Source organism: Myotis nattereri (assembly GCF_964212035.1).
Source record: "Myotis nattereri genome assembly, chromosome: 9".
NCBI classification, from domain to species: Eukaryota; Metazoa; Chordata; class Mammalia; order Chiroptera; family Vespertilionidae; genus Myotis; species Myotis nattereri.
Genome location: NC_138084.1, coordinates 45,871,289 through 45,897,781, shown reverse-complemented (window position 1 = coordinate 45,897,781; position 26,493 = coordinate 45,871,289). Strand labels below are relative to the sequence as shown.

At 36.4% G+C, this 26,493-nt stretch overlaps 1 protein-coding gene across 1 annotated transcript in view; it reads right to left on the bottom strand.

The window, feature by feature from the left end:
- EMSY (EMSY transcriptional repressor, BRCA2 interacting) overlaps positions 1-26,493 on the bottom strand; it is an 83,858-nt gene that overhangs the window by 14,370 nt on the left and 42,995 nt on the right. Inside the window, exons 11-16 of the mRNA XM_081100072.1 lie at positions 25,945-26,094; positions 22,915-23,085; positions 13,818-13,954; positions 10,485-10,658; positions 8,692-8,887; positions 1,373-1,537 (exon numbers count right to left, since the gene is read on the bottom strand). Coding sequence (XP_080956198.1) covers positions 1,373-1,537; positions 8,692-8,887; positions 10,485-10,658; positions 13,818-13,954; positions 22,915-23,085; positions 25,945-26,094 — 993 coding nt within the window. The remainder of the gene's footprint in view (positions 1-1,372; positions 1,538-8,691; positions 8,888-10,484; positions 10,659-13,817; positions 13,955-22,914; positions 23,086-25,944; positions 26,095-26,493) is intronic.

Genomic DNA, 26,493 nt, shown 5'->3' with positions numbered 1-26,493 from the left:
AAACAAAGGGTGAATAAGCAGTACATAGCATGATTTCCACTCAGGCACATCTACCCTGAATTACACAACTCAGTGATCAGTTTAATTTGTTCTATTAAAATTTTAAGGTAATCTCTAAAGAAATATTATAGTATTTTTAATGACTTTTAAAAAATAAAAATTTTCAACATTAGAAAAAATGGCTTCTGTGTTCCTGCAAAAAAAAAAAAAAAAAGTCTTCTGGAATAGTCTAGAATCAGGAATGGTTTCTGTGGACAGATTTATTTTTTTATCTTATCACTTTTTCCACAGAATCTACTCATTCAGTTTCTACCTTCTTATAAGGCATGAATGAAAATGGCTGAGTATGTAAAAAACAAGGAGCTGAGGAAATGACTAAAGCTAAAAATAATATCAATATTTTAAAATGTTAACCAAAGACTTACATTAAATACTAGTATTCTTGGGGTAGTGTAGAGTGGATGTCACAACAAAGAGTAGTAACCAATAATCAAGTCCACTGAATGATCATTCAGATTATTCGCACAAAGCATATAATGTGACAAAATCAAGATAATCATTTAAACAAAGAAAGCAAAACAAAGCCAAAAGAATACAGAAGTCGCTCTATAAGTAGAGAGGACATTGAACTAGGAATCAAGACATTGAATCTCACTCTGCCACTAACCTACTGGGTAACCTCTCTAGTTTCAGTTTACTTATCCATAAAATGAAAGGGTTGGATGAGATCATTGCTAAGGTCCCTTAAATACTCTGATAATCTTTGACCTATTATAATAGAGAGGTCAGTATTTATAACACAGGTTTTGCCTAGTTCGTTGAAGATATTTAGTAACTAGAAATACTGACAGAATCTTGTGAGGATAGCTTTGCATGGAAGTTCAAGTAAGTAAATTATATAAAGAAATATGAAGATAAAATTAAAACAAATCAGAATGCTAGAAAGGGCCATTAATGGTGTTTTATGAACATAAAACTGTCCCACCAATATCAAGGAGGATGACGGGCCCTTCAATCTGCCTCCTACTATTTTTTAATAGAGCTGGTGTCCTGTATCTATCTTTCCACTTAGAAGTAACAGACCTACTCCTTTCTGGTGACAAGAGCAACAGGATTGTCCACTTAAGTCAGTAGACAGAGAAGAAAGCTCTGCCATTTTTTTCTACCTTCTTACTGACTATATCTATCCTTCAGTGCTCCTGTGCACATCTTAATGAAGTGATAAGTAAGAAGACTGCACCAATGATTATAGACAAGTCCAGAGGGGGGAAATGTGCTCAAATAACAAAGAAAATAGAACAGTGGTAGTAGTTTAGCACAACCCATCTCTAGAGAAAACATGCTTCATTCAATTGAGCATGTGAGTTCATACCTGTTGTCTGTTGGAGTTCTAACAGAGCTTTGATTGTTGAAGTAGCTGATTGTGATTCACTGGATACATCCTGATAAATTATGGTGGGGCTAGTCTCCATTGCAATCTCATGTTCTGACCAATCCTGACGCCGGGAAGCAATTACATGAACTACAGGCTGGGAATCTGTTTTATATTAGTTAAAAAAAAACAAACCCTATAAACAAAGTTTCTCTTAAAAAAAAAAAAACAATTTGCTTTTTAAAAATCTTTGTATTTATTGTAAACTTCATGCTTTATCTCCCCAAGAAGACTTGTAAGCCCCCAGAGGGCAAATGTCTTTCATGTCTGTATTCACAGAATTATTCATTCATTAACTGAACAAACTAGGCACCTATGTGCCAGAGTCTATATTTGGCATTGAGGATACAAAGGAGCTCACAGAATAATCAGAGGATTCTCAAGAAGCACACAATCTGGTTGGGGAGACAGACATGTAAAAAAGACAAGTTACAATTCAATGTGATAACTGTTATAATAAATAGGTGAGTACTTGTGTAAGTGGGTATATATTTGTGTAAGAACAAATGCTATAGGAGTCTTATTTTCCCAAATGCAGCTGAAAATGTGCTCTGTATTACAACCCCAGCATTCAGTCAACACTTATTGAATGACTGATTTATTGAAAGGAAATCTTGTCCACTAACAACAGGACTGGATAGATAATCTAGAAGCAACCTGATATAATAGGACACATACAACACTTGGAATTCAAAGTCTTAGGTTATAGCCTCAGCTCTATCAATTATTAGCAAGTTGGTTCTTTGGGTCTTAGTATCATTATTTAATTATGGCAACAATAAAATCACCTCTCTACCTCAAAGAATTTCTGAGGATCTGAGGATATAACAAAATCATATATGTAAAAGAGCTCTGTAAACTATGAAGGGCAATAGAAATATTGTTGTGGTAGTGGTGGCCTGAAAGTCCTCCATTCTAAGACTTTTTGTTAGTTTCAAATGAAATTACACCCTAATTCAAGGTTTATTATATTCATGCTATACTGGTATGCATGTAAATACTAAATGTGCATCAAATCGAGCAACAAACTATGAGTTTTCTATCTACAGAATAAGCAGATCGGACTAGACTACTGTTAAGTTCCTAAACTCCTTTGTCCAAAACACCACACAGAAAATTATGCAAGATATATAAAGGCAAGATCCCTACTCCCAAGTCTGGATTATATAATGAAAGAGACACAAAATAAAGATATACATATAGCTTTGTATTTTGGGGTAAAACCAAATGATTAGGGCAAATAAGATGAATACATAGAAAGAAAAAGTCTGCTTTGAATTGGAATGGTCAGTGAAAGCATCACAGAATAATAAAAAGAATTCATGTAGTTCCCCAAACAAGAATAAATGCAACATAAGTTTGACCTTCTATGAATATTATATTTTTGAAATCCACAAATTTGTCCCAAAAGGTTGGGGCAGGGGAAACTCTTAAAAAAAAGAGAGAGATAAAAATAAACTAATAGTCTTCTCAAAGAAAACAAAATCAGTTTACAATAAATCTAGAATTTTTAATTAACACTAATAAGTTGTTATACACACACACACACACACACCCAAATGGGTAGGACATAAGGTATATGAAGGATGTATAACTTTCATTAAACTTCCTCCAAAATCTACAAAATTAAAGGATACTATCCCGGAATACCAAATGCTATGTGAAGCATATAACCATTTTTCTTTACTCATTCTAAGTAGATATACAGAACTTAAACTTAAGAGAATTATATTAGGGAATTATTCTTTTTATATAACCTAAGTTCTCAAATTTAAAAAATTCCATTGATGATATAAGTACCCCTTGGTTGGATGAAAGGACTTATAGGCAAAGAATGACTTGGCAACTCCACTCCATATACATAGATTATCTAGAAGAAAGCAAGGACTTCATTTGTAGAGGGATATGGTAGAGACTAGAAAAGGAACACAAATTTCCACATGGGAACACTTATCAGGGACATCATCACAAATAACATCATCCCATAGAGACTGGGGAGATTGCTCACTCTCTGTCCATACTCAGAAAGAGTAGCTGACCATCACAAAGTATTACCGAAACAACCCCAACATCTATGACAGAATGAGAGAGTGAACCTCGATGTGAAAACCATTTCTTGAGTGATTTTCCTCTCTACCTTTGGCTTATGTTTAGTCTGATAAATCTACTGCCTATCAAGTCTGATGCTGAGGTCAGAAAGTAATGACTGAGGTACCAGGAATCTGATTTCATAGTACCATTTGATTATGTGATGTGCATCCATCTTGTAGAATTTTTTGAAGGTTTAATGGAAATTATGCATCCCTGGTGTTGTACATATTCTACCCAGTATTGTTGTTATTTTTTTTTTTGAAGGGGTGTAGGGTGTAGGGGAGGAATGCAGTTTTTAAATGGTAATTAAAAATTCCAGATCTATTATATGTTGATTTTGTTTTCTTTGGGAAGGCTATTTTTTTAAATGACCCTATATCTCTTGAAGATGGTGGCCTGCTAACCCTCAGATATCTTTCCCGACAAATTACTTAGCAAGTATTTATTAAATAACTACCACATGTTTTGTACTAGAGATACACACTGTATCCAAAGGCAGACTCAGACATCTCTATGAAAGAATGTCTCTATGTCTTTACTATAAAATGCCTATATCACATTTTCATAATATCATAAGACCTGTCAGCCAGAAAAGATTTAAAAGTTCATTTAATGCTCTCAGCAATTGTATGCTATAATCTTCACAAAGTACCACCGCCAGTCCAGGAACTCCACCACCAGAGAACTCACTACTTTCTAAAACAGTTTCCTTCCCAACTCTGTACAATATAACAATTAGAAAATTTTCTTTAATGGAGTGGAAGCAGGTTTTTCTGTTACTTCTACCCAATGGTTCTAGTTTCCACCCATGTATCTACACAGACCTATTCTTTTTCCTCTTCCTCAAGATAACTGATGATATCTCCATGCTCCCCCAACCCAACTCAATCTTCATCATCTCTTCTCCATGATAAATGGTCTGTCTTCACTAACCATTCCTCATATAAAATGATTCCCAGATGCCTTACCCAACTAAACCATCTCTTCTAAACTAAACCCAAGATGTCTACATCCTTTTTACGATGTAACATGTACCTTCCCTCTGAAGTATTGTCATAAAGCCTAAGGCCTTCATAGTATTTAATTGTCTAGACAGCATCACCCAAAATGTTCCAGAGAACATTAATTTCTCAAGATGTTCTCCAAAAAAAGGGTCCCATGGTCAAAAAAGTTGGGGAGCATTTTACATTATATACTGCACTCCTCATATTAGCACATAACAGCTCTGAAAAGTTATGCAGTAAGTATGCTTTGCTTAACTTTGATTTATTCCTCACCTCCTTGGGGGTGGGAGATAATGGGAAAAGTTAGAAACTATAAGTAGAATAAAAAAATTCCCCTGGCATAAGAAATATCCTTATTTCCAGGACTTGTGTAAGACAAGTCATCAGAAAAACATCTGAAATCAAAAATAGGTTGATTTATTTTTACAGTAGAATGCCAACTATCAAATATACAAATAATGAACTTTAGAAAATCATCAATGGATGCTAAAACTAGAAGATAAATGTTTAACGAGGAACATAATATTTATATAGTTTCAAAGTATCTCCTCACAAATGGGGAAGATATCACCTCAGCCAATTGATCAACATTAAATTAACATCAATATAGGGACAAACTAACATCATGTGCCTACTAATGAGATAAAACTAAGGACACAATATCATATCTGTGGAATTCTTGCTGAATTTAATCAAGAGCAAACATCAGACAAAACAACAGAAGAATATTCTACAAAGTAACTGCTCTATACTCTTCAAAAATGTCAAGATCAAGAAACACAAAGAAAGGCTGAAGGATCGACTAAAGTTAAAGGAAAATGAAGAGCCATGATAATTAAATGCAACTAAATGCAATGCAGTCTTTAATTAGATTGTGGACTGAAGAAAAAAGTATAAAGAATATTATTAGACAATTGATGACATTTGAATGGATTATAGATTATAAAATCATAGCTTTAATTTCTTGATTTTGGTAACTGCATTTTAGTTATGAATAGACTAACCCTTAAGAAATATGAACCTACAAATGTAAGTATTTAGGGGTAAAGGACATGATATCTATAACTTGTTCTCAAATGGGGGGGGGGGCGGGGTGGAGGGGTTTAGTTAGAGAAGCAACAACAAAGCTAACAGGGCAAAATGTAAACTAGTGGTGAATCTAGATAAAAAGTATACACAGGAGTTCTTTTTACTCTTCCTGCTACTTTCTCCTATCTTAAATTACATTAAAAAATGTTGCTATTTGCGGGGTGGGGAGGAGGTGGCGCTAAAAACCACAAAAGCAATATAAAAGAAAAATGGACATCTAACTAGTGCTTAGATTCCTAGCAGTTATAACACTCAAACACTCAAAACAGCACAATTTTAGACTGCTCAATCGTTTATCCCTTTCTCTTTATTTTTTATTTTTATTTTTTTAAAAATATATTTTATTCATTTTTTACAGAGAGGAAGGAGAGGGATAGAGAGTTAGAAACATTGATGAGAGAGAAACATTGATCAGGTGCCTCCTGCACACCTCCCACTGGGGATGTGCCCACAACCCAGGTACATGCCCTTGACCAGAATCGAACCCGGGACCTTTCAGTCCGCAGGCCGACGCTCTATCCACTGTGCCAAACCAGTTAGGGCTATCCCTTTCTCTTTAAATCACAGCATATATATTCCCAACACCTTGTCTTTGTGACTATGTACTAAAGAGCTATACAAGGATATGGGAAGAAGGGTAAATGCAGATTATAAAAACTGGCTTCATATTCAATTACATTAGATACGCTTAATCTTGAACTATGTCTTGAAGTATGTCTGTATTACAGAATATTTTTTAAAATACAAAATGAAAGAAAATAAATAAAAACAGATGATGATGCTTATATTATAATAGATCAGAGCAGAAAAACCTTATACTCAATCACATCTAGAAATAGCCAAACTCTTGCACCATTCTTAGAATGACAACTGAAGACTCACTAATGAAGTGACATGTTTGGAAAGTCCTGATTGATTTAGGGCTCCCTTAGGAAAAGAAGAACAATTTTAAAAGATCATCTGAGATTATCCTATATAATAAGGAAGTAATATGCAAATGGTCGTTATGCTGTGACATGTAATGACCAACAGCAGGAGGGCGGGGCAGCGAGCTATGAGCGGCAGAGAGCTACGAGCGGCAGTGGGCCAGGCGGCCAGCTGAGGCAAGCAGCAGTGAACTACTTGCGCATGGATTTGTGCACAGGGCTACTAGTATATATATAATCTCAGATACAGATGCGCGCGTGCGCGGGCGCACATACACATACACACACACACACACACACACACACACACACACACACACTCTCTAGAGCAGCGGTTCTCAACCTGTGGGTCGCGACCCCTTTGGCGATCGAACGACCCTTTCACAGGGGTCACCTAAGACCATCCTGCATATCAGATATTTACATTATGATTCATAACAGTAGCAACATTACAATTATGAAGTAGCAACGAAAAAAATTTTATGGTTGGGTCACAACATGAGGAACTGTATTTAAAGGGCCAGAAGGTTGAGAATCACTGCTCTAGAGACCCAGTGCCCAAATTTGTGCACAAGTGGGGTCCCATTCCTGCCCCCGCCCCTCTGGGCCTGGCCAGCGATGGGGCCCACTGGGGCCAGCTCACCCAGTTCCCATCAGGGCCCATGGGGGTTGGCCAGCTGGGGAGGGACCATAGGAGGTTGGCCGGCCAGGGAGGGACTGTGGGACGGCTCCAGGGCATGTCCAGCCCTCTCGCCCAGTCCCAATCGGCCAAACCCCAGCAGCAAGCTAACCTACCGGTCGGAGCGTCTGCCCCCTGGTGGTCAGTGCATGCCATAGCGACTGGTCGAGGTCGACCAATATATCAGACACTTAGCATATTACACTTTTATTATATAGAATATATATATTCATGTCCCCCTTTTAGAACCAATGCATAAGCTAAATATTTTATGTATTTTATAAAATGAGTGACATAGTCTTCATTTGTTAAAATCGACTTTTTTATTTACTTTGAATTGATGAGTTTTCAAAGACCATTTCAAATGCTACTTCTTAATGAGGCTTTCTCATCTGCTCCTCACTGGAGTATGAACTTTCAGCATTTGGTATTTTTATTAGTAATAACATTTTGTTACTAATAAAATTCTTACACTGAAGTTGTACATTTAATTTTTTTTAATCCCCTACTCTAGAGTTTAAGCTCCTAACGAGCAAGAACTATATTTTACTCAGCCTTTCTAGGGTCTAGCATAATGCTTAGTACATAGTATAAACTACCAAATAATGAAGTGTTTGCATAATATGAAGAATCTATATTAGAAAAGTGCTAACAAAGCACTGCAGAAAGGATAATGGGAAGGCAGGGAGAGAAATAGAGTGACTAGGAATGACCGAGGGAATATAAACAGCTTTGCTTAGATGCATCAGAGTGCATAAGCATGGGCATAACATACTGCCTGACAGTAAGAGTGATTTAAGGTAACTGAGTATTAGATTTGTAGAAGGTCTCAAAGATTATGATCATGATCTTTCAAGTGATTTCCTAGAAGAACATAATTAAAATAGCACTGAAAACAAAAAGCTTCCCTACTATGAATTATGGCTTCATAGCCCCTTCCTTATAATTAGGAGAGTCATATAATTATTATCTAAACTGGGATACCTTTGAGAATGAAAGGGAATGCTATTAATAATAATGCTAGAACAGACATAAACTAGGACTTGTCCCATGCAAACTGCAATGCATGATAGCCTACTTACAGCCCACTTGTAGCCTACCTCTGGCCACCTTGACTCTTTCTCAAGATTCGGCAACAACCATTTCAAAAGGTATATTCACTTTCTTGCATACTTCTACCTACCCAAAGAAAACAGGAGGGAGGAATCATAGCTCTAAGCAGTTTGTAATACCTACCTGTCAAAATCATTATCCTAAGTTTACCAATTATTTGATGAACATATGCCATGCAGTAAAGAATGGTAGGCCTTACCAAAAACAAAACTTCAGCTCACTAATTACATATCAAACAAAAGGAAATAAAATCAAAAGAAGTGACAAATCAAACCATATTTATGTAAAATTTCTAGATGCAACTATTCTGGAACTAGGGCACTATTGTCAGCAGTAATTATATAAAATGAATCTCACCTTGGGAACTTTGGGAGGACTCTGTAGAAGAGGAACTATCTGTATAACTTTGTGGTTCTTCTTTTCCCTCCTGAATAGAAGAATTACTGGCCTCTGCCACCCTGGATGCTTGCTGTAATGTTTCTGTGACCAGCTGCCTTGTTTGTTCACTAACAACTGTGGCTTGAAATGTCACTGGTTTGGGTTTAATAAGAACCTAGGAGAAAAGCAGAAATATACCAAGTTCAAATTTTAGAGCACTATTTAAAATGTTAAACTTCTATGTCATGAACAATAATATTTCTTTGGTGTACAAAACAGCATTTGGTACATTTACTATGTTTTGGGCACAACATTGTTCATCAAAGACTAATTCAATCTATGAGCAAATTATAGTCAAGCTACATAAAACATTTTAAGTGGTACATGCCATATAACAGCCATGATTCTGACAAGAGCATCTGCCCCTCTTTTTCCTTGCCTATGATGTATTCAGGAGTCATTTTACAATCTAGGCTATATAGTAGAAATGAGTCACAAGAAAGATACAAAGAGCCTAGATTCCCAGTGGAATTTTTGTGTCACAATAACAGTTCCAGATTTCACCAGTCTGAACATTAATTAACATAGTAAAAATAAAACCTTAATTTGTTTAAGTCACTGTTCTTTGGTTTTTCTATCATTAGTAACCAAATGAAATTCCTGACACATGTATACAAAGTAAACTTGCTTGGGACTGAAATCATCTTTGAAAAAATCCCCCGAGGAACAATGATGTAGTCAACTATTAGAAGCAATATGGAATATGTGGTAGATCAACTCTTGGCAAAGGTGAAAACCACAGATACCAAAGCAAGTGAAATGAAGAAAGCTTTTCAAAGTGAACCATTTTACTTCAAAATTTGGACTCTTGGAGTTGACTTCAATTGGGTACATGGAATAATGTTAACTCACCACATTTATTTTTTATTTCTCCCACATATAAGATTTTAAACCTTTTCAGACTCTATTAAGTAACCCATTTCTAAGAATTCAAGAATGAAAACATAATACAACTTAGATAATGGAACAAATAAAATTGTTCCAGTTGAATCTTAAAGGTAATTTGGACTTACTTCTAATCATCAAACTTACTTGTTTAGATAGTAAACTATTTAGCTATAATTCTAAGGAATCATTCTAAACGCAAATTATTATTTTATAGGTAAATTACTACTTTTTACAAAAATTCTAGAATAGCATTTCTCAACCAAAGCTACCTTGCTTCCTTTGATATTCTCAGACATCATGTAAAATACACAGCAGCCCAGCAACATAAGATTAATTCCTGAGCCTCAATTTCCCAAGCAAATTTCCAGAAAAGCTCCCTTAGTAGTAGAAAAAATGAACAGATCACTAGCTTCTCTACTATTTAAGTTTCAAGTAAAGCAAATTTTTTAAGTAAATAAAGTGCTTTCAAAGGCCCTATTAGCTTATAAAAAGTAAATAATTTTCTCTGAGAGTTGCTAAATAACTACCATTCTTCCTCAACATTATACTCCTCAAATAACAATACATAACTTCAACAAATTTTATTCCAAGGGGATTTTCTCCAATCTTTGCTCTTAATAAGATACAAATATTTAGATACTTTTAAAAGTGTGAGGAGTGAAACAAAGGGTTTGAAAACAGATGGATAATTATACACATGTAGTCATAACTTTTAATAATTTTTAAAAAATATTACTGATCTTTTCATTCAAATTTCTACTTTGGAATTTTAGGAATTTAAAATATACCTGAGCCATGAAAAATCACCATATCTTACAGCATACCTGTGTTTTCCCTTGCTGCCCATAAACAATTTTTGTTGGGATGATTTTAGCTGCTGGTTGAACTGTGGAACCTATTCCTTTTGGTTGCGTTACAATCATTTTGGTGATGGGTCTTGTAGCAGTGATGATAGCTGGCTTTGCTCCCGTTGGCACTGTCTGAATAGTCTTTTCTCCCTAAATTGAAGTCAGTAACATATGAGATTTATAAGCATTTAAATGATAAAAACTGTGCTTTTACTGAAAAATCACAGAAAAGATTTTATCAGGATAATGGGAAAAAGAACTATAAATTGTGCAATAAAGTACAATGTTTCAAGGTGATCAAAAATCCTAGACTTAGTTGAAATGATCTTAGAAGTCATCTGACTTTCTATCCAAAGAAGGCATTAATTATTTCCTGATGAGTAAATTAAAAGAATTACTGAATAAGAATACCTATTATACTGCCTCATTCATAGACTACATATATTAGAAGTCAGAAAATTAAAGAAATACAAGAGGCCCAGTGCACGGGATTTGTGCACTGGTGGGGGGGGTGTGGCCTGTGGTGATTGGCCTGCTGTGGGAGCGCTGCTCATCCTGGTCAGCCAAGTGGCTATGGACTTGCCCTCTGAGCAGCTAGTCCTGCTGTGGTAAGCCGAGCAGCGCTCCCACTGTGGGAGTGTACTGACCACCAGGGGGCAGCTCCTGTGTTGAGCATCTGCCCCCTGGTGGTCAGTGTGCATCATAACAACTGGTCAACCGGTCATTCTGCCGCTGGGCTTTTGTTATATAGGACTAGAGGCCCATTGCAGGAAGATTCCTGCAAGAATAGGGCTTCCTGAGACCGCAGCGAAGCAGAGAAGGGAGCGAAGCCCACCGAGGCAGGCTTTGCTCCCTTCTCCGCTGCCTCGCTCCCTCCCTTCGCTGCTTAGCCCTCAGCTCCCTCCCTTCTCTGCCACCTGGGCTCTCTCCCTTCTCCGCTGCTTTGCTCTCGCCAGATCACGGATCCAAGGTCCGGATCTCCCGGGCAGCATCGGGCACTACCGGCCCCGCCTCACCGGGTTAGGGGTCCGGGGCCCCGGTCCCACAGGCAGCGTCGTGCGCTGCCGGCCCCGCCTGCAGTATGCAAATTAGCCGCCATGTTTGTTGGTGGTTAATTTGTATATCACGCTGATTAGCCAATGGGAGGCGTAGTGAAGGTATGGTTAATTACCATGTTTGTCTATTATTAGATAGGACATGGAAATGTTAACAATGATAGAGTTGGAATTATATGTCTTACCCCACCCCATGTTCATCTTTATTTTCTAATTTATCTAAAATGAACATTCATGTAATAAAATTACTGTGCATTATACCAATAGCTAAAGGCACATATATAAAATAAACTGCCTAAGTCCCCAAATATAAATTACAAGGATAAATAGCATAATGTCTATGTGAAAAAACATGGGCAAGAGATAAAATCAGCAAAGATTTAACATTCTTTCTGAGGCTATATGGGAAAATACAAAGGAAAAACTTAAGGCATTTCCCATGTTTTGTTACTAGTATGTTACTAATATCACTTTAGTTTATTGACTGGATAGCATAAGCCCATTAACTTTTCACCATTTTCTACATTTTCATCTGCTTTATTCTTAAGTTCTATTTTCTAGTAATTTATGAAATCAATACTTAAACTTAACTAAATTTAATTCAAATATAGTGATTTTACAAAATTAGTAAAATTTTAAAAATTAAAGTCCATAAATAAAAAGGAAAGGATCTGAAGTTTTTCACCTTATTGGTTTTTCTTAATTTTTAGTCATTAAATGTGTCCGTCTAAACTTAACAGCCAGTAAAAACAAAGCACCCAGCTGAGCTGGCAAAAAGGTAATCACTATGAACGTAAGAGCCAAAATTATTACAAAAATCACAAGATTAACTATCTGCTATAATTATCTAGAGGACAGATGAAGTGTCTGCCAATTGTGCACTTACTTATTTTAACACACACATACTCTTCACAGCTGCATTCTCTGGAAAGAGCTTTAGTTCATTTGCCAAGAACTGATGGTTTACAAGTGGGCATGCCTATCTATTTAAATAGCTTGACGGGCCTTGTCCAAGTATAATGACCCATTCAAAATCAACTAGCAGGCTATTTTTTTAAAAAGCTTTTCCGGTGTGTGGGTGAGCATGCACAGGAGAGCAAGTGGTTAAGTACAGGTGCATGTACACATGTGGTAAAGAGGATTGGTCTTACACTCTTTTCTTCTTGTAACTATCATGCCCTGTGCCAAACATATATCTAGCAACTACAAGTCACAAATAACTCTTAGATCTATATGACCATAGGACCTAGGTTACATGGCAACCCCTCTTATATATCAAGTTCTATGAAACTGCAAATCAGACTATAAAGGGTTCTGAAAATCTAAATTCTAACTGTGGCTTTACTTTTGGCTTACTATGTGAACTCAGGCTAGGAACAAACTATGTCTTCCCACATGATGAAAAACTCTAATGCTGGACCCGTCAACACTGTGAAGACTGTGCTGCCTAGGAAGCTAAAAGAGATCTATTATAATGAAGTACAGCATTCTTTTTCAAGCAAAGTAGGGACATCACCAAGCCTGAACAGTTAAGTACTAAGAGTAATAACAATAAAGAACAAAACAAAACAAAAACACTTATTAGGGACTTCCTATGTGCGAGGCACTGTTCTAAGCACTTTCCAAAAACAGCTACCAGTTAATGAAAAAACTCACTGATAAGAGATTATCATCCCCAACACACAAATGAGGAAATTAAGGATAAGAGAAGTTGAATAAATTAGCCAAGGTCAAACTATGACACTGAGAGACTTCTAGTTATCTAACTCCAAACCTCTTAACCACTGCCTATATAAATAAACAAAACTATAACTGAATATGTTATTTAAATTTTTTTACTAGCTCCAAGGTAAAAATGAAAGTAACAAATCCCTGTCAATTAATTTAGTCTTAATCCCAAATATTTCTCTTTTCCCAGCCTAATACTGGGTCGCTCTCTATTGGCCACATGCAGGAATAACATATCCTCTAACAGATGTCCCCCAGGAGTTAAGTCAGCGGAATCCTCCGTCAGGACCAAGCTAAGTATCTAAATTATGGTCATAAGCAACCTGGCTATAAGCAACATGTTTTAGAAATTACTATGAAAAATGGCATCAGTAGATGGTGTTTTAACAGTTATTACATCACAGTGATGGTAAATCAAGCCATTCTGGCCATTGTGAGGTTCTGAAGTTCTTAAGCAAATATTTGTATAGCTGGTCTTTCAAGTCCTCAATGTATTGCTGAGTCTGCAGTTCAAGCTCTTACTTACTCCAGCATTTAGCAATGTTGTGACAACATTTTTGCCCGGGAGGCCTTGAATGGTCGTTCCTTTTCCTGTAGTCTTTTGCACAACAATCACATTGGGCTTGGAAGTCATTGGGATTGTAGTGATTTTGGTAGTCGTTCCTTAGAGAAGGGGGGAGAAAAGGAGGCCTGAGTTAAGAACTAGTGACATTTGACTATTTATGTTGTACATAATTAATACATGTAATCAATGTCATCTTAAGATGACATGAAGGCTGTCATGAGAATGAAAATAAAGGCTTGGAATAGTAAACTACAAGTTGTCCTAGAATGACAGAATATTAAGAATTGACTCTTATAGCAGATATCTTTTTAGAATCTGAGGACCTACGTACCAAACCCAGAACCTAAATATATCACTATCAATTTCTCCATCAATATTCCTCTCCCAACTAGTTAACTGAGACAAATCAGAATCTCTATTCCCCCAAACATAGTATCGTATATATTTCCCCCAAACATAGTATCATATATCTATGTAACTAGTGTGATGGAAAAACTCATCAAAAACATAAAAAAGAGGTAGTTAAATGCTCATCAAAATTCACATAACCCTAGACTCTAGAGAAAATTTATGGGGAAAAAAGTCATGTATTTTTATGTGATCAAAAAAGACAAACTAAATACTGACTCAAAGACTAAACACAGGTTAAACGTGCTCTTATAATCTGCAGCATTGTAAACAGTCAGGATGAAACTCTATTTTTTATTTTTATATACATAAACTTGTATTTCCATCTATTAAGATCTAGTTAGTAGAGCTATATCTAACGACCCAAACATTGTATTATCTTGCCCTGTCCCCTACATCTGCTCTCCTTACCTATGAACTCTATCTACCTATCAAATTTGTACCCTATATTCTTCTAATTGTCAAAGTTGGAAATCCTGATGCAAATCTTTGATTCATGCCTTGTCTTCACTCTAACAAAATCAAAGTTTCTTGAGGTCCACACTGTATCTTTACACATCACTGATTCCTCAATGCTTAGCACACAGTGTATGGCAATTACTCAGTCTTGAGTATGTGAATGAACTCAAATTTGTCACCAACATGTTTTCTTTCAAAATATTATCAATATCAGTTCAATAGATAACCCTCATCTCTTTTGGCTTCCCATTATTTTCTCCCTATTTCAACTTTCTCTATTACACAAATAGTTCTGATGGTACCTGTAGCAAATATCCTAAAAAACAAAAAAAACACACAAATAAATAAATCACCTGATTTCATCATGCCAAGAACCCAGAACACGTGAAATTGGTTAAAACCTTCCTAATCCCTCTTGTATCTAGTTCCAACTTCCCAGTTTGATTTTCAATTTCCTACATGATTTGCCCTTAATCTACCAATTTGATCTTATTTGTTCTGTGAGAAAAAACAAGTAATCTTTTCAGTCAAAGAAGGGAGTTCAGGCAGCTGACATTTTGGCCCGTGACTTGTAGCTCCCGTGGGGGCTGCCATTTTGAAACAGCAAAGGTCAACCCCTCCCTTTCCCCTCTAGCCAATCGCGCAAGACTGTGAGCCTAAGCTCCTCCAATCAAGAGTGAGGGACAGATTACCTGCGTCAGGAATAAAAACTGAGTGACCACTGCTCAGTGTACATGTGGCCAGGCTCTGTTGGTACACACCCTTCTGCAGAAGTAAAGACATGTGCCTTGCTGCTGGCTCCCGAGGGTGCTTCGTGTTCTACCAGGACCCCTGGTTTTGGGGGCTTGCCTCATTTCTAACAGTTCCTACTCCAAGATACACAATGTGATTCTAATCTAGTCCAACAAGTAACTTCTTGACTATGGCTTCCTATTACCTACCACACAAAGCCAAACTCCTCTGCTTAGCTTTCCAGGTTCCATCAGACTTTAATTTTCAAAATTACCTAGTATATACCTCTCCTTCAGTGTTGGTTTCCACATGGGTCCTTGAGCATAACAGTCCCAATGCGACTTTTGCACCTGTAATTTCCTTTGCCTATGAAAACAGGCAAACCATATTTTTCTTCCACAGCTTACATGTCATTTATTAAATGATTAAGCAAAGGACAGGTACTCATAAAAATATAACGGATTAATATATTCTCAAAAAGAAAAGTTAAACAAAATTTTTTTCTACTGAAAACCTTAGCATTTTGTACAAAAGATTTAGAAATAAGATTGTACTAAGAGTAAGAATATTCTAGTTAAGTAAAAGACCTCTACTCAGAAAACTACAGGACGTTGAAAAAAGAGATAGAGGGAGACATAAACAGATGGAAGAACATACCATGTTCTTGGATTGGTAGAATCAACATCATTAAAACGTTCATACTACCCAAAGCAATCTATAAATTCAACGCACTTCCCATTAAAATACCAGCAGCATATTTCACAGACCTAGAACGAACTCTCCAAAAATTCATCTGGAATAAAAAAAGACCCCGAATAGCTGCAGCGATCCTGAGAAAGAACAAAGTAGGCGGGATCTCAATACCAGATATCAAGCTGTATTACAAAGCCACTGTTCTCAAAACTGCCTGGTACTGGCACAAGAACAGACATATAGATCAATGGAATAGAATAAAGAGCCCAGAAATTGACCCGAACCAATATGCTCAATTAATATTTGACAAAGGAGGCAAGAACATACAACGGAGTCAAGATAGTCTCTTCAATAAATGGTGTTGGGAATATTGGACAGATACATGCAAAGAAATGAAACTAGACCACCAACTTACACCATACACAAAAATAAACTCAAAATGGATAAAGTACTTAAATGTACGATGGGAAACCATAAAAATACTATAAGAATCCAAAGGCAACAAAATCTCAGACATAAGCCGAAGCAATCTCTTCACCGATACAGCTCCTAGGGCATTGGAAACTAAAGAGAAAATAAACAAATGGGACTACATCAAAATAAAAAGCTTCTGCACAGCAAAAGAAACCATCAACAAAACAACAAGAAAGCCCACTGCATGGGAAAACATATTTGCCATTGTTATCACCGATAAGGGTTTAATCTCCAACATTTATAGGGAACTCATACAACTTAACAAAAGGATGATAAACAATCCAATCAAAAAATGGGCAAAAGACCTAAATAGACACTTTTCAAAAGAAGACATTCAGAAAGCCAAGAGACATATGAAAACATGCTCAAAGTCACTAATCATCCAAGAAATGCAAATAAAAACAACAATGAGGTATCATCTCACACCTGTCAGAATGGCTATCATCAACAAATCAACAAACGACAAGTGCTGGAGAGGATGTGGAGAAAAAGGAACACTTGTGCACTGCTGGTGGGAATGCAGACTGGTGCAGCCACTATGGAAGACAGTATGGAGTTTCCTTAAAAAACTGAAAATGGAACTCCCATTTGACCCTGTGATCCCACTTCTAGGAATATATCCCAAGAAACCAGAAACACCAATCAGAAAGGATATATGCACCCCTATGTTCATAGCAGCACAATTCACCATAGCTAAGATCTGGAAACAGCCTAACTGCCCATCAGTAGATGAATGGATTAGAAAACTGTGGTACATCTACACGATGGAATACTATGCTGCTCTAAAAAGGAAGGAACTCTTACCATTTGCAACGTCATGGATGGAACTGGAGAGCATTATGCTAAGTGAAATAAGCCAGTCGATGAAGGAAAAATACCACATGATCTCACTCATTTATGGATAATAAAGACCATTATAAACTTATGAACAAAAATAGATATAGAGGCAGAGCAGATTCGAACAGACTATCAAACTACAGCGGGAAGGCCAGGGAGGTTTGGGAGGCAGGAGGAGGGGGTAAGAGATCAACCGAAGGACTTGTATGTATGCATATAAGCATAACCAATGGACATAAGACACTGGGGGGTAGGGGAGGCCAGGGGATTGTCAAGGGTGGGGGGAATAAAAGGAGACATATGTAATACTCTTTGTAATACTTTAAGCAATAAAACAATTTTAAAAAAAGAATATTCTAGTTATATGTCACTTTCTGATAATCTTGCTCCAATATCTTTGTAATATACTTGCCATCATCTAATATCTCATCAGTCCAAAGTAACACTCAGGTTACTCAAAAAAAGCACTTTTATCTATGGACCCCAGCTTCACAAATGTTTCTTCCTTTATCTGTAGTATCTAAGCAGTAAGCTAAGAGCCACAAAAAACCAGGTTGCCCATTATTCACTTATATCAACTCTAACTCTTAATTAACTCCAGTCCCTCATGTGTGACTGATTATGATGCCTCCTTTGGCAATGCAGCCTCACCCAATTTTGGCTAAGAAAAACTTTTTAGAAAGTAAGCATGAAAAGCTGTCTCAAGGATATGTAAACCAAGCTTTAACTACACCAAAGTACAAGGACCATCAGCTTAATAAATGTGGGAGGAGGCATAGCATAAGGCAAAGCAAGTACAGCATTATATTGAAACTAGTGACTCGGTACACGGATTTGTGCACATTGTAAGGAAATCAGAAGGTGGGCAGTGGGGCGGGACTGGGCAAGACAGGCCGGATACGCCCCTGGAGCCAACCTCCCACAGTTCCTCCCTGGCCTACCGCACCTGGGGCAGCGCCACAGCTCAAAGGGCGTCTTCAGAGTGAGCAGGGTCCCTTAGCCTGGCCTGCGGAGATCGGGCCGAAATCGGCTAACATCCCCTGAGAGGTCCCGGGTTGTGAGAGGGTGGCTCTCGGGTGACGCACCCTGGAATCGGGCTTCCTCCTCTCTGGTTCCGGGGTGTGTCACCCGAGAACCACCACTGCCAAGTCACTGCAGCTCAGCAGCTCCTGCTTTGAGCGTCTGCCCCCTGGTGGTCAGTGCAGTTGGATGGTCACTCAGCCTTTTATATATATAGATAGAATACAATTTATAATTGATTAGAATGGTCAACTTATAAAACTCTAAAATTCCAGTGAGCATGTTGCTATATCTCAGGTGATACCTATGTTATATTGAAGAAAGTAGTGCTACTTGTTTTTTTAAAATACTCAACTATGTACATGTACCACAGCTTTGTTTAAATCACAGATTCTTAGGTCACCCTAACAATCTTGGTCTCTTGGGTAATGTTTTGTTTTTGATTTTTCAACCACAGTTTACATTCAATACCATTCTGAGCCAGTTCCAGATGTACCACAAAGTGACCAGAAAACCATGCACTCTACAGAGTGGTTCCCCACTGCCCTGAGTATCCACCTGGCCCTATACCCAGTTATCTCAACATTACTGACTATAATGTCTTGGGTAATGTTTTATGTTGTTTTGCTCAAAGATAAGTAAACTAATAAATGAATTAAAAAGAATATATTCCCTGGCCAGGTGGCTCAGTTGATTGGAGCGCTGTTCCATGCACCAAAAGGTTGCAGGTTTGATTCCTAGTCAGGGCACATACCTAGATTGTTATGGAGTGGAGGGGTGGAATGTATGGGAGGCAACCAGTTTGTATTTTTCTCTCACATCTATCTTTCTCTCCCCTTTCCTCTCTCTCTAAAAAAAAAGAAAAAGAAAAAAGATAATAATAATAATCATCATCATTCTTGGGTGAGAATTAAAAAAAAAAGTACTTAAACATTTGTTCCTTGTTTGGACATTGTACTAAAAATTAAGACAATCAGCCCTGGCCTGGTGGTTCAGTTGGATGGAGCATCATCCCATACCAAAGGTTGCAGGTTCCATTCCTGGTCAGGGCACATATCTAGGCTGTAGGGTTGATCCCTGGTCAGAGCACATATGAGAGGCAACAGATCAATGTTTCTCTCTCACATCGATGTTTCTCTTTCCCTACCTCTCTAAAAAATCAATGAAAACATGTCCTCGGGTGAGGAAAGAAAAAAAAAAAAAGTGTATCAAAATCAAGTTTTGCTATTGTCATGGCTTTTAATAATGTCCTCAGAGTCAAGATAATGAGTTCACCCATGAGCATAAAATCATGGACCCCCAGCTTCACAAATGTTTCTTTTATGAAGGATCCAATCATCTCCATAAAATATGCATAATTCTTCAACCAACCCACAAAAAACCTTACATATCTTAGTCCTCTCTATGTATACATATGTAAGTAAATATTTGACTCTATTAACATATGACTTAAATAACTGCAAAAATGTCATGCCTTCCATTTAATTGCTTATTCCAATAAAAGGAAAAACTTGACATTTATAGAATGCACTTTGGAAGCATGAACTTGCTTTCTAGGATATTATACAAAGAAAGTAAGGCCTTCACATAATAATATATGTATAATGTTCATCACAGGATTGATAATGAACACAAAAAATTGTAAGCAACCTAAAACACTGTGTAGCCATTAAGCAGAGTGGAAGGGATATCAAAATACATTTAATGGAATAGAAAAAGAATATTATATAAAAAAAGAGAAAAACTGATTATATTAGCTCTCAAATTAAATACACATACACATAAACACACTTATACAAAGAAATGAATAGAAAAAGGAATGGACTGCAACATAGACACTTAAATGTCAACACATTTCTCTGGATAATAAAAATTCTAAGTTTTTAATTTTCTTTGTACCTTTCTATATTTTCCAAATTCCCCACAATGAGGAAAAATGTCTCGCTTTTTAAAGTCTTCTATTCTTACAGCTAGATTTTTTAGTGTATTTTAAGAAAAGTATTCTTTCTTTGTTGGGAAATAGTGGTATGGGGTTGGGGTGTGTACAGACTCTAGAATCCAGCATCTATCTGCTCATGGGTGAAAGCAGAAACTGTCTAAATTCATCCAACCAGGCTTACCAGTTTACTATAAATAGACAGCTTAGAAGTGAAAACTAGTAATAAACTAATCTATAATCCTGATGTCACAGAGAACAAAAATAAAATAGGAGAACTACCTTTATAAAGGAAATTGATATGTAACATAAGGATCAGTTTAGAACAGTCAGAAATGAGGTAAGTTCTTTAGAATAAAAGTGTCAAACAGTGAGGCAGAGGTCCAGACAAAATGAGCTCCATGCAATAGAATTGTTTCAACTGTGTGCCAAATGTATCCTATAGTGCTGAAAATTTAAGAACTCTTCTCATGTATACCCATATATTTGAAACAGCAACTATGAGCTGCTTTATAGTTAAACAGAAAGGTGGGTAAAATGTATACATGATAAAATCTATAAACGTTATATCTGACCACCTCTTTGCTTCTAGAAAACTGTGCCCGCTTTGCACTGCTCTAGCCTAGTACAAAAGCAGCTAAATCATAAACGTCTGAAAACAGAGGCCTTATAACACCTAAACACACCTTCCAGCTATATAGCACCACAAATTCATATGTAAGTAAAGAAAAACACTTAGGAGTCATAAAAAGCTACATTTTTAAGAAATGTTTAACTGACTATGTATTCTATACTATTTAAAGATATTGTCAGGTAATACATTATAACGAGTTTTAACTGTGTTAGTTAAAATAGCCTCTTAAAATCTGGAGTATGATAATTCTTTCCCTACTAGTTTCACCCTCCTCAGTGTAGCAAATGTTAGATTTTCCCACTTATACTTAAAAGTAGAGCCAAAATTAACAGCTTTAAATATAGTACTTTATGCCAATACCATGCCCTGCTTTGCTTTTTTTTTTTTCACTCCCTGGGTTATCAGCTACATCATATGACTGCCAGGAATGTCAATCCCTTCATTTTTAAAATGTTAGAACAATTCATCTCGGGCATACAAAATATGGCTAGTCTACAAAAATGGTGGACAGTTAAAGTCCACAGGGCTTGCTTGATCAAAGATTTTTTACATCATTTTAATTAAAAAAATAATAATTGAAGAGGTCAATGGGGGGGAAGAAGACATATGTAATATTTTAAATAATAAAGAATTTAAAATAAAATAAAAAACATTTATCGGTAAAAAAAATCCTATATAATAAAAGGCTAATATGCAAATTGTCCCCTTGACTGGGAGTTTGATCAGGGAGTGGGCTGGCCAACCGCCCATGGCCCCTCCCCCCAGCTGGCCTCACCCCCAATTGGGCCCCCGATCCCAATCAGAGGCAGGGCCAGGCAGCCTACCTCCCACAGCCCCACCCCCCCAGCCAGGCCCACCCCGCCCCAATTGGGGCAGGCCAGCCAGAACCCACCCATGCACAAATATGTGCAGCAGGCCTCTAGTAATAATAATAATCATTGAAAACAAAAACCATATTAACATTTCACTTCAGAACCCACAACGCAAATTACTTCATGAATTAATGAGCTCATAAAAATCCAGGTAAGAGTCCAAAATATCAACAATTAGCCTTCACTATCTAAGTAAAATATTTTTTAAAAGTAAACAGTCTTTATAAGTGGTGAAAAGCAAAGATATTCAAATATTTTTATTTTTAATAAGCTAAAGTGACATTAGTAATTGAAATTATGAGTTATGGTTCCTCAAACACATTTAGATAAATAAATACTAGTTCTTCCAGTATTTAGAATGTGTGATCTTGGAAGGTCAATTTCATCTCTGTAACCTTAAATCTGTATCTCTAAACTGGAGATGATGCCAACTATCTCAGAGTTATGAGGTCTAAATAGATCAACAAATAGAAGAATATTTTATAATGAAAAAATCTCTATGCAAATGTAAGCCATAATCTTTCTACTCTGATTAAAAGCAATATTTCTTTCTTTCTATTTTAAAATGATCAAAAACTTAATATGTGAAGATTTAATACTAGAACTAAAAAACTGATCGCTAAACATCAAGACTAAATAAAAGCTCTAGATTTCTAATCAGAAAACTGAGACCAGCCGAAACCGGTTTGGCTCAGTGGATAGAGCGTCGGCCTGCGGACTGAAAGGTCCCAGGTTCGATTCCGGTCAAGGGCATGTACCTGGGTTGCGGGCATATCCCCAGTAGGAGATGTGCAGGAGGCAGCTGATCGATGTTTCTCTCTCATCGATATTTCTAACTCTCTATCTCTCTCCCTTCCTCTCTGTAAAAAATCAATAAAATATATTAAAAAAAAAAAAAGAAAACTGAGACCAAACAGAATCTTTCAACAGTTGAAATATGTTTCTTCCTCTTACTAATCACCTATATCTTGTACATGTTTCAGAGATACCTACCAGAAACTATATTACTGCTAATTATCTTTCCCCCCAAGGTAGCTAATGATTTGGGTACTACTGTAATGATGCTACCACTCGTAGTTTTCACATAGGTTGCAGCTCCAGGGGTTGCAGCCATCCGACCTATGGATGGGCTCACTGTGGGCCGGGTATAGGTTGCCTGTGTGCCTGTAAAAAGGGAAAAGCCAAAAGAAAAACTTGTCAATGCTTACAGAAGAATGACAATTTATACAATTATTACTATAACTCAATGTAATCTACATTGCTTTAACTTGAAAATTGAATTTCAAGGTGTCAAGACTTAAGTAACAATTTACAGCCAGTTTTCACAGCACCATACAACTATAGCCAAGTCAATTTGAAACAATTTTACACATGAAATATTGTGATGTGTTACATCAAATTACTAACCCCAGAAAAAGTTAACTAACTCTGTTCCTTCTCCCACTACCTTTCTTCCATTAGTTTTAAGCCCAAAAGAAACTTGTCTTTCTTGCCAGAGCATTTTAGCTATTTCTGTTATAGATTTTAAGGTGCATCTGTTTTATGCTGTCTCTGTGCCAAACCCAATGTCAGCACTCAGCAAATAAGGCAGTATTGTTTGCCTAAAATGTTATAAACTTTTACTGTTTTGTACTCTGCTACCCTGTAAATATATTTCCATCTTTTAAAGAATTATGCCATCATTTTACTAGAGATTAAAGATGCTGCTGCCAAGAATATTTCTTTTTAGCCTAAAAAGTTCACTATTTCCATATTTCCTTAACTTTAACTGACTTGTAAAGATATTTTTCTCAAAGGATCTTACACTCTTCCCCACTATTTCTATGATTTTTTCCTTTTCCTAAAGAGGAATTAAATACTAACCAAATGAGTCTGTTATAGTTTCCTACAAATCTGGTAACTCAGAAATCCCATTCCTAAACTAAGAACTATTTGTCTTGGAGAATGAAAATGACTAAAATAACACCTTCTTCAACTGAAAAAAAATGTTTCATGATAATTAGATTCAGAGGTCACTGTGATAACCATTTTCAACAACTCCCTTCCCAAATAAATGATTTTAGCAAGTTATTCACCACTTAAAAATACAATCCCTATCCAAAAGAGGGAGGAACATTAAGTAGAATTAGTTTAAATTTACAAACATACATCTGAATCAGAAAAAAAAATTTAGTGCAAGGTAAATGTTATACAGATAGTTTGAATCAGTTAAATTATAACCAGAAAAAAATTCAAATTAAAGTGTTTGTCTTTTAAAAAAAGAAACACTCTAATATAGATACATAAGTATAGACATATTACTTTTTGCTACCTTTCCATAACATAAGGAATCATATATACATAACATTAATATCTTTGTACCAAGTGGTAAAAGTTTTGGGGGAAGTATGATAGATTTAATACAAGAATAATGGTATCTCTAAAGCACAGGCTTTGCATAGAGACAGAAAGTAGAATGGCAGTTACCAAATCCTGGAAGAAGGTGAGACTAGTTACTATTTAATGCGTACAGAGTTTCAGTTTGGGAAGATGAAAAAGTTCTGGAGCTAGAGTGGTGATGGCTGCAAAATAATGTGAATGTACTCAATACTAACAAACTGCACACTTAAAAATGGTGAAAATAGAAAGCTTCATGTTATGCATATTTTACCAAAATTTTTGTTTGTAAAGCACTGGGTTTGGAATCAAACAGATCTGGATTCAAGTTCCAGTTCTGCCTTTTATTGACTATATGAACTTGGGCAAGTTGCTTAATGTAAGTCTCTTTTTGTCACTGAAAATGGAAATAATAGAGCCTAAGGGAGATTAGTGCAATGTTTGTACAGACCTTTACATATTGGCCAATAGCTGATAGCTTATAAACTTCAGACAGGTATCATTTTACACTATCTAGATTCTATCATCTCAATACTGTCCATCCTCAAAAAAATTGGTAAGAGTTATGCAAATTTAAAATATCAATGAATAATTCTAATATTAATTAATAGTAATAGCTACTGAGCACTCTGCTGGAGACTTTACACACTTGATTTCATTTAATACTTATAATAACCTTAGGGCATAGGTATTATTATCCCATTTAAATAGACAAGGGAAAAGATTGAGGATGGTATTACTAAAATGTTCTACACACTTGTCCTGGCCAATGTGCTCAATGGTTAGTGTCAGCCCACGCACCAAAAGGTCCCAGATTTGATTCTGTTAAGGGCACATACCTGGGTTGCAGGTTCACTCCCTGACCCTGGTCAGGGCGCATGTGGATCATGCAACTGATCGATATGTCTCTCTCACTTTGATGTTTCTCTCTCTCTCCTCCCCTCCCTTCTACTCTCTCTAAAAAATCAATAGAAAAAATATCTTTCGGTAAGGATTAACATACATACATACATACATACATAAATAAATAAATAAATGTTCTGCGCTACTTCCTTGAGCGTAGCCTGGTTGCTCTCCTATCTAGGCATAATGTCATCCTGTGCCTCCCTCAGTCTGAGGAATGCTTACTACACTATAATGTAATACAGACTCTCAACCTCATCAAAGTGAGATCCTTGTGAACTGGGACTGCACTTTCATTTACTCAACAAATCCTTACTAATCACTTACAGAACAGAACAGAGCGTGCTCTCTCTCTTTCTCTTTATATAAATATGTGTGTGTGTGTGTGTATACATACATACACACACATACACACAAATGTAAATATATATAATAAAATAGACATGGTCCCTTATTTCCCTTATCCTTATGGGAGCTTATGGTCTAATAAGGTGAACAATGTTAAATAAATCAACAAACAGTAGCTAAGTAAATAGAAATTGTAGTATGTGCTATGAAGGAAAAGTATAGATGACCATACCACAAAAATAGAAAGAACATTTTTTAGTTGGAGGAAAGTGGGAAGTCAAGAAAGGCCTCTTTGAAGAATTGTCTCAATAATATCTGTAACCCCAGTGTCAAACACAGAGAAATTACTCAATGAATATATAATGAATAAATAAACTAATGCTCAAGAAAACTTACCAGTAGGAGTGGTTACCAGTTTAGTTGTCATTATTGCACCATTACTACTAACCACCATAATAGGGGAATTGCTACTGGTAGGCAGAGTTGCTGTCACTGGTTTGGGTAAGATTTTACTTGGTTGAACTTGTTGTGTGATGATTTTAACACCTTTGAAAGAAGATAGATAAATATCAGTACAAATTCTTTTTTAAAATACATGTGCCTTATACCAACCCAAGAGGGCAGTAGTTATAAACATTTACTCCATTTACTCCATCTTGACTAAAGAGAAGCTTTAAAGTTCATGTGGATAAAAATTCTTCACCAACTTTTGTTTCTCAAATTCCCAATTTCTCATTCAAGAATACAATTAAAACATTATAAAAGCTATTGAATTCTTAAAGAAAAACAATTGTTTTTCTTTTGTCTATGATATATAAGAGCTTTCAAACCAAACAGCCATTGGCCTGAACTTTTATAGACAAATAAACAATGCTTCATGCAGATGGACATGAAAGATTAGGATAAGAAGTCAAAAACAAATGTTAATGTAGCTTTTATATATTC